Source organism: Primulina eburnea, unplaced genomic scaffold, assembly GCF_022965805.1.
Source record: "Primulina eburnea isolate SZY01 unplaced genomic scaffold, ASM2296580v1 ctg424_ERROPOS1667910, whole genome shotgun sequence".
Taxonomy (NCBI): domain Eukaryota; kingdom Viridiplantae; phylum Streptophyta; class Magnoliopsida; order Lamiales; family Gesneriaceae; genus Primulina; species Primulina eburnea.
The window spans coordinates 453,404-467,414 of NW_027331236.1; the positions used below are offsets into that span (position 1 = coordinate 453,404).

At 31.2% G+C, this 14,011-nt stretch overlaps 1 protein-coding gene across 1 annotated transcript; it reads right to left on the reverse strand.

Annotated features, from left to right (window-relative positions):
- Nucleotides 1–9,281: 9,281 nt before the first annotated feature.
- LOC140821119 (SUMO-activating enzyme subunit 1A-like) lies at nt 9,282–12,670 on the reverse strand. The gene is made up of 10 exons (XM_073181533.1): nt 12,503–12,670; nt 12,387–12,438; nt 12,072–12,267; nt 11,707–11,786; nt 11,482–11,598; nt 11,170–11,220; nt 10,073–10,139; nt 9,827–9,930; nt 9,642–9,746; nt 9,282–9,556 (listed from the first exon to the last, which is right to left on the reverse strand). Exons 1-10 carry the CDS (start codon nt 12,583–12,585, stop codon nt 9,440–9,442), a joined length of 972 nt encoding a protein of 323 aa, XP_073037634.1. The 5' UTR covers nt 12,586–12,670; the 3' UTR covers nt 9,282–9,439.
- Nucleotides 12,671–14,011: the final 1,341 nt, after the last annotated feature.

Here is a 14,011-nt window from a genome sequence, read left to right on the forward strand (position 1 = left end):
GTTGTGGCGAAAGATCATTCAAAGTGTCTATGGGCTTCAGGAAAATGGGTGGGACTTGGGTTTAGCGGAAACAACAACTTATAGAAGTCCATGGAAGTTATCTCTCGATCGTATCACGTTTTTCATCAACTTATTAGAGTGGTGCCTAGAGAGGGTAACTTAATTCGATTTTGGGAAGACATTTGGGAGGGGGACATTGCTTTTAATTTTAGATTCCCTTCATTGTATCGGTTGAGCAATTCAAAGAATAAGACGATTCGTTTTTTCTTAGAGGTCGTCATTAGGGGGGGCAACTCGACTTACGTATGGGATGTGAGGTTCAGGAGAGATCTTAACGAGTGCGGGTCTAGTGAGTTTGCTGTTTTGATAGGTGTTTTACATAACGTAAGAATTCAATTGGGCATCGAGGACTTTAGAGTTTGGTTGGGTGATTCATCGGGCATTTTCTCTGTCAACTCTTTTAACAACTCTTTCTTTCAAAATTCAAGTTTTCATACTTTCAATTACTCCAATTTCATCTGGAAAATACAAGTCCCACAAAAGATCAATATTTTCGCTTGGATTGTGGCATTGGGGAGGCTACCAACTTGTGAATTTATTCAAAGACGGTGGAAAGATTGCGCTTTAAGGCCTCAATGGTGTTGCTTATGTCGACATAATGAGGAGACTCAAGATCATATTCTTCTGCATTGCGAATTTTCCAGACGTATTTGGTCTAATGTCCTCAGAGAGTTGGGTTTTCATTGGGTATTCCCTAGAGAGGCAAGAGATATGTTTCGATCAGACTCTTTGTGCCCTATAGGGAATAAATTCAAAGATTTCTGGTATTTGACGGTTCATTGCGTTTTCTGGTCATTATGGTTGGAAAGAAATAGAAGGATTTTTGAAGACGGATCGGAGTCAATTGATCTAGTCTGGGATAAGATCAAATTTACAGTGGCCACTTGGACTATCAACTTGAAGGATTACAGACACTTGAGCATTACAGATATTGTTAGGGATTGGAAATTTGTAGGGTTGTGATTCGATTGTTTCGATGACCATCTCTAGTTTCTTTTAATCTTCTTTTAATTTTGGTGTTTGTAATTTCAGGCGGATTACTCATCCGCGTTTTGCTGTAATCTCTTATTATTATAATAAAGTTAGTTTTCTATCAAAAAAAAAAAAGATCATGAATTAGTAACTGCATCCAATTTCAAAAAAAAAATCCCAATATTATTGCCTTCATTGCTGCTCCTCCAGTAGATATTGATGGTATTCGTGAACCTGTTTCTGGATCTTTACTTTATGGAAACAATATTATTTCAGGTGCCATTATTCCTACTTCTGCAGCTATCGGTTTGCACTTTTACCCAATCTGGGAAGCAACATCCGTTAATGAATGGTTATACAACGGTGACTGTATTTAAAAAATCTGAGTTGCATTGTTACTACCAGCTATAGTTTTTAGCAAAATAGAAAGCACTCACTCCTACAATTGATATCAGAATAAATGTCACGAGTTCGATTCTCATTAATTTCAAAAAGTGCAATTATTGGGAGGAAAATTATTAGGTGCAATATTTGTCCATGCTAGATAGAGCAATCGAAACTTTTTACTTGAGTTGCAATATAATTTAAAAAGATTAGAATTGCATTGTTATTATTATCTATAACTTTTGATAAAATGACAAACAATCAGTCTTACACTAACAGAAAAAATGTTTCTCCTTTGGATCACGTGTGCATTTTCGGATGAAATTCAGTACAAAATATTGAAAATCTGGAATAAATATATGATATTTCAGAACTAAATATTTTAGATATGATACTAATTTATAATTTTTTAGTAACCAAATACGTATAACAAATTTTAATATATTCGGTTGAAAATTCTGTACAAACCCTTGAAAATCTAGTATTAATATATGATATTTGAGTATTAAAGTATCATGTATGAGAACAAATATATGATTTTTTAGTACACAAATATATATAATAATTTTTGTATTAATGACACGGTTTTTCGTACGAAAATTTGCAAAAAATGTAAATATATAATATTAATATATGATATTTAAGTGAAACTCTTTCAGATCGAGTATTAATATATGATATTTGAACACATAAATGAATACAGTAAGTATTAATATTAATATAATTGATCCAATTTTATAATCAAAGTTATATTTTTTCTAAAAAAACTAAACTAAATTGTTATAAAATAACAAATATATGTTTCAAAATTTCAAAATTTTGTATTATCCGAAAAAATAATTATGATCCATAGAATACAAAAATATTATTTTTATGAATTACAGATGGAAGGGAAAATTTTGATTTGACAAAAATTGAACAAATATTTAATTATGACGTTGAAGATTTAAAAAAACAACTATCACATAATTAAATGTGACATTGACAACTCCCCCACAGTCCATGTGGGGTCGAATGCCCCGACAACTTTTCATTATCCCATTTGGGAAAATTACTATAACCATAAAATCACACTAAGAAATTTCCATTAAAAAACACTATTTATTTATTTAATTTTTTAAATAAAAAGCCCCATCAAATCACAACTCTTTTTAGTTTTTACCCCCTAAAAAATAAAATGTCTTTGGTAAAAAAAAAAAAAAAAACCAATTCATAAAAAATATATTATTTTTTATGTTAAAATTATTGTTTTTCATTCAAAACATAGATCGTATCGATTCGTCTCAAATATATAGATTCGTGAAACCATCTAACATGAAACATATCCGACACGTATATTCATTAAGTGATGTTAGATTTCTCGGTTAGGAAAAATTATAAATGTTTGTAATAAATATTTGTATAGTACCTTTGGGTGGTTTCTCATTAATATTATTTTCCCGTATAACATAAATTCATTGCAATTAAGGATTTAACTGCCTCCCTCGTGGCTGTGGATATTTGGCTGAGGGCCCTCCAAATATGAATGATTTGGAAGAAAATTAAATGTTTCATTTAATGTACAACTTCATCTTTTTTGTTTTACCTTTCATATCAATTGCCTTTTAGACACACAAAAATCGCATTTTTGATTGTGTGTATTTTTTTTAATGACAGTAGTTGTTGATATTATCAAATTTCAGTTTTATTTTGTTATTTTTAGAAAAATTAAATATTTTTTCTGATTTGGAGTTGATGTGACACTGAACTTTGTAGTGCCACGTCAACACTCCTAACAAAATATAAAAATTACCCTCAAATCGAAAATACGAGATGAAGACTGAAATTTGATGATATAGAATAGGGGTGTCAAAATGATACACAATCCACCAACCCGACACGGTTCAAATAAAAAAAAAAGGTTTGGGTTTGATGTTTTCGGGTTCGGGTCAGATCAGGTTGGATCCGATAACTGACACGAAAAAATGATCGGGTTGAGTTAAGTTGCTTGACCCGAAAATTTAATTTTTTAAAAATATATATAATTAATAAATATTGCCTATATTTTTTTATATATATTTTATGTCTGAAAAATATTTATTGTATATTTATATCATAAATTTCCATAATTTAATATTTATTTTGACATTTTTTATTTTTTAAATAATTGTTTATTTGATTTATTAAATATACTTTATTTTTCTACGATTAGACTTTCAAATTTAAATCATATATATGAAGGAGATTTTGTTATTATATGTTTAAATTAAAATATTATTTTTTTTTTGAATTTTATTTAATTTTCTTTAAAAAAATTCAAAATCGGGTTATACGAGTTGATCGAATTGATTCAAGTTCAGGTTCGTGTTGAAAGTTTCGGGTCGGCTCGGGTTCGGGTTGATCAATTTTTGAATAGTACTGTTACTCGAACCGACCCAACCCACCCGACCCACCCGAATTGACACCCCTAAATTATAGAATATCAAAATTGTAAAATAATCAAACATAATGATTAAATTTCAAATTTTCTTTTCTAGATGTATGAAATGCTATTTAAAAATTAGAACAACATCTATTTATATTAATCAAAAGTAACCCACACAATTAGTTTTTAAAAATTATAACATTTCATCCAAAAATTAATTGTAACATTATTTTATACATTTATCAGGACAAAAAAAATAAAAATAAAACTATTGCAAGATTCTTTTAATTAGTATATAGTATAAAGAAATGATGACGTTGTTTAACTTTCTCTGAAATGCCATTAAAAGATGGACTACGATTGCTTAAAGTGGGCATTTATAAGTGGTTAAATTAAGTTTTATTTTCCTAAAAACGTGAGGTGGTAGGATACCTTTGATTTAATATAATATTTTACAGGAGCCCGAAGAATGGATATTGCTGAGAGTTTCCTCTGAAGGATCCGTTTCGTTTTGATTCGGAACGAGTCCAGACCAAAACGAAAATAATAGTACTTCTCTTTTGAGATAATTTCACGGAACTTTATCTATGAGACGAGTTAATTTTGTTGATATTTATAATAATAAGTAATATTTTTGACGTAAATAATAATACTTTATCATGAATGGCTCAATAGAATATTCATATCATAAAATTGACTCATAAGATCGTCTCACAACGGTTTTTGTGAAAAATTTCATATAAGATGAGAATTAATATGGGTAAACTTCAGTTTCGTTGTGTACACAAAATATTGATGTATTATATGATTTTTAATAAAAAAAAATTTAAAAAAAATCCCACGTTTGTGAACCAACCAAATTTACAAGTGGAGAAAGGTTGACACAGGAAATCCATTCTCCTTTGGAATCATTGTCACCAATTGAAAATAAAGTAAAATTGGTATCACAATGCATCTAAGAGATAAGCATTCATTGTCACAATTTTTTAACGTAAAAGATAAAATTACATCAATTCCATGTAAATTTCTAGGTCGGATCAAATTATATATATATATATATATATATATATATATATATAAGTCAAAAACTTGTGTGAGACGGTCTCACGGGTCGTATTTTGTGAGACATATCTTTTATTTGGGTTATCCATGAAAAAATATTACTTTTTATGGTAATATATTACTTTTTATGGTGAATATCAGTAGGGTTGACCCATCTCACAGAAAGATTCGTGAGACCGTCTCATAAGATATCCACTCTAAAAAAATACACCCAATCTATGGTAATTATTCTTGATATATATTATACATCTATTTTATTTCTCCAAAATATCTTCAAATATAAAAACACTTGTTTTAATTAAAAAAATAGATAAATAAAAAGGTAATGAAAGAGAATTTAATTTTAAACATTGAATGAAAATGCTAGTTCAATTATATTTTCAATTGAAATTTATAATATGTAAGAGTTAATATTTTGTATCAAACTATAATTTATACACACACATTCACTACTATATATATTAAATTTGCGTTAACTTATACTTCTTATGAAATGACTTTAGCTTAAAATATATGTGACATGATATGAATAATATAAAATGTCACACCAAAGATCATATATCAATTGGATATATCAAATTCGATGGGGCTTTTAAAATTAGAAATGATTTAGAATTTGACATAATACATAGCCAATTTTTGTTTTTGTTTTTTCCTTTCTAAAATACCATATGTATCCGTTGAGATCGGATTTTTCTACTAACAACAATATGACGCTGACATGAGATCGATCATACGCTACATTGTGCATCATCGTATCAACTCTTCAGACGAAAGATGATTCAAAACGTTAAAATCTAAAAGCTATTGAATTAAGATTAATTTTAATAACATAAACGACAAAAAATTGTATAACAAAAACATTTAAATATGATATCGATATGGTTCAAAGATATAAATAACAATGAATAAAGTAAAATGTATTGGATTTTAATCAAAGATTGTACCAAGTAAAGTAATATTAATGAGGAGATATAAAAAGACGATAAAGTTGGTTACCCTTTTTTATGTACTAACGATTGATATTATTAAATACAACCTTATCAAGTTTTTACAATTATTAATGTGACATCGAAATGTGGGATTAGACAAGGAATCCCAACATTTAATTCTATCAACTAGCATAGCAATTGTTACTGTTTATTCTAGAAAAAACTAATTTATTATTCGGAGTATGAAATATGATAGTTACGATAAATTGTTCTGTATTATTACTTTTTGTAAAATAACAAACAATATTTACTTGGTTGATTTCTACATAATACAAAAAATGCAATAATTTATATTGAGATTGCTAAGAAACAATAATTGTTCATAATAGAAGAACAATCGAATCGCGATATTTAAGTGTATACATTTGAGTTATATTGTTATAAACATCAACTCTAATCCTACTGTTTTTTTGATTCATAAATTTTTTCAATCGCTATACTAACATATGTTTCGCCTCATGTACCATTTTACTATATATTGATATAAAATATAAAAGGACGACACAAATATTAAAAAATAGTTTTTTCCAAAAAGTAAATTTAAAAAGTAAGGTTAAAATAAGTCACACCATGGAACCATGGACTATTATTATAAAGGCAAAACTTATGTGAGAAGATCTCACATGTCGTATTTTGTGATACGTGTATTTTATTTTGGTCATCCATGAAAAAATACTATTTTTTTATGCTAAAATTATTACTTTTTACTGTGAATATCGGTAGGGTTGACCTGTCTCACAGATAAAGATTCATGAAATCATCTCACAATAAACCTACTTTATTATAAATGTATTGATTAAGTGATATCTTCCTTTGATTATTAGCCTTATAGAATGGAAATCCACAATATGATATTATTAATTTTTCAATTTCTTGTCACATGATTCGATTACATCCATTTTTTCCTTGAAAATCATAATATAAAATTTGAAAGATGTCTATAAAAGTAAATAATGTGAACCATCGATCCATCATGCATGCACTATTCTTCTCACATGATATAGTACTTAATATATAAATGTCTATCCGATCTGGTTATGAAAATCTTAAAATATTTATTTTATATTTGGGGTAGATTTTTTTAATATGAGGTTTTGAACTCGAGATCTCGTAATTTTATTGAGACAACATGCCCATGGCTAGTAGAAGATTTAATTTTACAGTATATTACTTATGTGACCAAGATGTGCATTGCAAATAGTTTTGATATGCTGCACACCTACCGTGCACATCTTTGTGAGCACTGATGAGTTGTCACTCACCCATCACATCAAATGGGTGAGTGACAACTCATCGGTACTCACAAAGGTGTGCACGGTAGGTGTGTGGGATATCAAAACTGATATATATATATATATATATATATATATATTATAATTATTTATAAATTGTACAAATATCAAACTATTTTATAAAACTATAGGACTGCCACAAGTGGGCTAAGCCCATATATACCATATCTTAGCCCACTTATTACTACTAATGGGCCTTCAGTTTACCAAACTGAAGTTGAATTTAAACAAGATTTGTCTAAATAAAAAAAAATAGGTCTAATCCCACTTAAAATCTCATTAAGCCACAAAATTTATTTATACTAAATTGAATGAAGTAGAGTAATTATTTTATAATCTAGAAAATCAAAACACTTTATATAACTTCATAAATTTTAAAATTGAGAAAAAAAACTTAAATAATTACTTTATTCTATTATGTTGGTCTCTTGTAAGACGGTCTTATGAATCTTTATCTGTAAGATGGGTCAATCCTATCAATATTCACAATAAAAAGTAATACTCTCTTAACATAAAAAGTAATATTTTTTCATGGATGACCCAAATAAGAGATCTGTCTCACAAAATACGACCAGTGAGACTATCTCACACAAGTTATTGTCTATTTCATTATCAAAAACCTTAAAAAAAACGTTTTCATTAAAGTTCTTAGTTTTAACATAATCCATAACTTCTTAAAATAAAATTAATACAAAAAATATTTGAGGCTGTATGCATAAAATTACTAGTCAATTAAGCAGTCCATCTAAATACAAGAATAATAAAAATAAAATTAATAATTGATTGGCTATAATAATATTCATGTTGGAACCAATTCTCCATGCACCGATTCCCCGTTGCACCTCATTGAAATTAGGACAAAAATGAACACAAACAGCAAAATCGAACACAAACAGCAAAATCACTAACCAAGCCATTGCAACAACCATGCACCTTCCACCTCCGCCGCCTCTCATCCTCCTGCAGCCGCTTTTCTCTGCCACGTTCCCCGGCTCCACCACCGTCTCCTCCTCCTCCTCCTCCACCCCCTCTTCCGACAAAATCGAACCCGAGAACGTGCATGATCGCGATCGGCTCATTTTCCCATCACCACAATTTTCATTCATGATCACTTCTCGTTCTTGGATCATAACACCGCTATTAACCTCATAATCCCACCCCAGTGCAATCTCATTTGCCACCTCCATCGAGTCGAAAACCAGGCGTCTCCCCTTCAGTTTACCGCTCATGATCACATCCCTTCTGTCCATAATCACTTCTTCAACAGCAATATCACAGTTTCTTGCGTTCGAAATCGTGTCCGAAGGCGATATTGTGCTTTGAAGAGAAGACATGAGCTCTCTAGGCGAATTCTCGAGTAGCTGATCAAAAGAAGTTAAAATGTTGCCACCTTTTGATGTGCCAGTTAAATCCCTACGTTGGTTCTGTGGGGGGTTGGGTTTTTGTAAAGATATCATCAAATCTTCTTCAAGAATCTCGAGTTTTTGGAACAATTCTTGGTTTTTCTCACTCAACTGTAATTCGTTCGAGTTTCCTGCTTCTGATGATTTTTTCATGGTGGGATCTGTCTATTATGTTGGTTATTTTCTTGATGAATCGATGGATTGGTGGTGGTGTTAATGGATGAGAATTTAGTGGGATTTGAATTTGCCCACGTTCCTGATTTTTCTACTTTTTAAATTTAAAGCCTAAAGTTCTAGATTACGAAATCTCCTTTTCTATCGCTGTTCTTGTTAAGGATAGAACACAGTGATTGAAAATGGAAAAAAAAAATCGGATTAAAATATTATGGTGGGGATGTACATTCAGATTTTTTTTCAAATACCGAATTCCCAAATTATATTTTTTCTCAAATGTCTTACAAGAATGTTACTCATCGATATAACTCAAAAGTCCAGAATGAGAAATTATGTGCAGAGTTGTCACGATTATGGATGATTAAGTCAAAATTATTTGAAAATCTATGTGAAATTGATTTAATAAGACACTAATATTGTAAAAGGGTTTTTTTTTTTTAAATCCAAGTGTTTATCATCTAAGCTAATTGCTCGACACGAAACTGCTTCTATTTCTTTTTAAAGAGCTACTTGAAAAGGTATCCAATAGTTCTGGCTGTTTGCTTAAACAATGCTGCATTGAGTAACAGATTCAGATTCAGATTCAGATTAAAAAAAAACATCATTTTCCTAGACGGTAGTAAACATCTGTATTCCAGTGAGCTGGAAAACACGAACCATTAGCCTAATCCGAATAATTAATCGAGAGCCTAAACTTCAGCCTTCAGTTTTCGCCTTGGATATATCTTCGATCAAACCTTTACCATCCATTGCATCGTAAAAGAAGAAATTTTTTAGCGGATCACCCTTGCCTGATATGGCTTTAATGACTTCCTGCGTGGATGAAATTTTGGAAATCAGCGGATACTGTAACTCATTTGCACAGCTACATTCAAGAGACTGTTTGGAAACATGGTACCTGGCCAAGGATTCCACCAATGATGGCACAAACAGGTGGGAATTCTGTTTTACCTTTCAACAATCTCACCAGGAGGGAGTCGGGTATCAGCGACTCACTCACTGACTACATAAGATTATAAAAGATCAGGTACAAAAATGGATGTTACTCAACTGTATGATTGATGAAAAGTGCACAAGACATACGTTTGCCTCACAAAGTTCCCTCCTCAACGTTTGGACATTGAACAAGTCGGAGGTCGATGTTTCCCCTGGACTGCGGCCTTCAAGCTCTTCAAACTTTTCTATCACTGAAAAGATTCACATAACCACTTCCAAAATGACAAGGTATAAAAATTGGTAATCACAACATGTATCAGGAGCAGTATAAACCAATTGTTTCCACTTCAGTAATCTTCTGTATTGCAAGAAATGACGACACCAAAATCATACCTCTCATAGCTAGGTACAACTTAGAAACCCTCTTTGGAAGTGATTTCCATGGGACAAAAATAGCCTCCTGTGTGGAACAAAAAAGGACATACGCCTTATGAAATATCAAGACAGAATTAGCAAAAAAATCAAGATTGTTAAGTGCATAAATAAAGAGGCAGATGGAAGCTGAATGATAATGAGTTGGTGTGCGGTGAGCCAGAGGTGAGATTCATGTTATCAGGAAACAGTGCTGGTTTCCTCCATAAGAGAGTATTAAGAGTCAGTTTTATGTTTCGAAGTAAAGAGCTTAAGCCCAAAGCATCTGACACCAGCTACTATTACCATTCACCCCTCAGCTTCAACAATCGGAACTATCCCTTATCATCTCCCATCTGTACCCTCATCTCTAACCCGCAGTTAGCATCGGCCAGGCTGATAAATGTTCTTGATATCTGATTCCCTACTCATGATCAAAATAGATCACTAATTAATTAACCACCTCTTAGAAGGAACTTTAGAGGTTCCTTTAGAGTGTCTAAAGTTCCTTTAGTGTTGCAACAGCAGTGGTCTATAAATTGGTTTCAACATGGCCTCTAAATTTCTCTTCTTTGCATGAATTAACTATCCAGTAAATGATCTTGTCGGTGATCCAAGATGGATAAGTTTGTCCTTATAAGCTGACCTAAATAATTTTCTCATTTTACCAATCAACTTTTTTAAGCTCTGAAGTCTGAAGTGGATCTTTTATATTCCAGTATTCCACAAGAAATAATGATGGAATTTCTACTCCATACTATATCAATAAAACTGCAGCCCACAAACAACAGACAAACTAAGAACATGCTTGTTTTTATCCTCAAAATTCTGGAGTTACCAGTTTACTACTACCAGTAAAGTTCTAAGCTCAGTTTAACTTTCTTGGAGGTTTATGCATCTTATATGCCATGTCAAAAGAAATTCTACAGCATCTCCCAATAAGAGTAAAATGGTAAGTCCAGCAATCCGAGTCACAGTCTATTTTTATGTTTACATTTAGCAGAAACTAAACCATCATCTATTGTAAATAAATTGGTAAGGTGAGAGGTTAGAAAACTGGTCAAGCATAACAATCATACCTCAAAACTGGGATACTCTACAAGGCATTCAAACTTCTCATCACCTTTTTTCTGCCACAGGAGAGAGGAAAAGAAATTGAATTTCGATTTCAACCAAAAATACACAATGAAGACACGGTAATAAGTTCAGCTGAATAAACCACACAAAAGACTGAAAATCTCAAGCTCAATCCCATAAATCACTTAACAAGATCATTTAATTTAAGCAATTCACAGTCCATTAAAGGAAATAAAATCATGGAACATGAAAAGCATGTGCCACACAAAACCAAATAATCGCAAGGTAAAATGTTGAACTGAGTTATATATCACCTTCAAGTATGTGTAATTCTGCAAATCAACAAATATTTCAGCACATGTGTCTCTGCAATCCAATGTATAAAAGGCAACTCGTTTTAACATTTTGCGGCACTTCTCATTAACAGATTTCTGCAGTAGATTCATTCAAAACAAATAATAAGAAACCTGCATTATGTAAAACAGTAAAAAACAACAGCCCAAAGTTTAACTTTCTCCAACTACATAAGGGATGCTGACCTTTGTTGCTAGGGAGCAACAATTTATAACTACCGCGTCAAACTTCCCAAATAAATCAATACTAAAGCTAGATAATTCACCTGAAAGAATCAAGAAAACTTCATATTAGATTAAGAAGTCTACGACAATCATAGCAGCCAAATCCACGACACTTGGACCAGTTGATGATTAAAGAAGATGAAGCAAAAATTAAACCGGGGTTTTCCGGAACATTACTCAACCAGAGATCATAGATATTCAAAGCCACACATAAGTACAAAAAAAAAAAAAGAATCCACAAGCAAGAATCCAAGTTTCAGAATTATCTCCAAACTCCAAACTCCAAATCAAGCAATCTTTAATCCAAGACGAAGCCAGGATCCCACCTCTTTCAACAGAAACTCTAACCATGGGGTTAAAATCTTTCAAAGACTCGCAACACAGCTCAGCAAGAGATCTCCCAGAGTACACGCTCTTGTCTAGAGGTATCAAAAAGTTGGCCGACAACAACTCCTCAGTCGCCAAACGATCATCGTTTATAGTCACACTGCCTACTCCAGCTAACACAATATTCTTGCAAAACTGCATCAATATCAGAAAAATGGTTATCATAAAGTTCCCAATTGATTCAACCCCACCTACAATAAAACTAAACCTCAAACTCCGACAACTCAGGCATCATAAGAAAGTAGCACAAATACCTCAATAACACTGCCTTCAAGCCCACTGACGAGTATGTGAGACTTGCTCAGCCTGAAAATCAAATAAGCATTATACACACTGCATTAGAAACAAATAAAGCAAGAATCTTTAATACCTTCGTTGAGCATCGGCGCCCCATACACGAATTTGGCGATCATAGAGAGCAGTTTCGTGCTCCGTTAACTCTTCTCCTTCCATTTTCGAGTTCAGCCTGAGGTTAACAGACCAAATAAACCCTAAGCGGGAAATTAAGCTAGCAGGGGAAGGATCTCAAAAGCGCGTTTTAATTGACAAATAACCATAAAATCGCTCTTCACCATAAAATCGCTCTTCACCATAAAATCGCTTATTCAACAAAAAAAAATCGAAAACAAATTAAATCTATTCAAGCATTAATATTAAGAAAATTTAAGTTAGTAATTAATCCAAACATGTTCCCTGATTTCTTACCAATTACTTTTGTAAAAACATAAAATCATATAATTTGAAAGAACGATATTTCTCTTCATATATACAAAAATGTCCAAAATACGGAAACAAAAAATAAAGTTTATAGTACATACCTTAGATTTAAAAACCTAGAAACGAGCTTTTGCTGATTGTTTCTTGACAATAAATTCGAATTCTCATTATCTTTTTCTATGTCGTCGTTTTCCAACAACATTTTCAGACCTAAATCAATAAAATATAATCCATAAAATGTAATCCATATAATCCATAATTTTTTTCCAAAATCCATGAATATTATCGTATATCGACAAGTAGTACACATACCTGAATCATGAAGGTCGTGTATCCATACTTTGGACATATCCCCGGAACTTATTTTGAAGTTGAAACTAATGAGAAGTGTAGATTGAATCTATTATATAAGCTTGGTGGATTCATGGGGGCAATACTTTAACAACAAGAAGTTGTTCATATTCCATTTTATCAGCAATTAATGACTTTCAAACAATTATTATTGGCAATTATATTATTATTATAATGAAATATAAAGGATAATTCATGCAATTTTAGACTCCTAATATTCCTCCCTTTTTCAGGTGAATTGCACACCAACAGTCGAGCCTGTATTTTAATTATAATTTTGTTAGTGATATCTCAAAAATATATAGAGGTGAAATTAAAATATTTTAATACTAAACAAAATTTTGAAATAATTTTTTTTTAAAAAAAATTGACATTTATTACACGGGAGAGTAATTTTCGACATCATTTAATTTACAACCAAGTTGAAAACATAAAGTTTATATTTTAAATGACAAATTTTTCTAGAAGAGAGAAAAATGGTTTTCATTGGAAAAAATATAAAAAGTAACTATTTTTAATTTGGATTCCGATTATTTATTATTTCTAAAGATCAAGATTCTGAAAAAATGAAAGGCGGATGTCAAAATTTTAAAATTATAAATTTAAGCTAGTTAAATCGAAATTTAAGCGTAAAAAAATGTTTGTAATTTCTAGTATAATTTTAATAAACTTGAGCCAAATAATAGTGAGATAGTAAGCCTATAATTTTTAGGAAAATAATCTCGAATGGTTAACTTTTAATAATATTAATAATTAAATTAAAATCCAAAAGATCGACACAATAACTAGCAAATCACGTTAGAGATATATC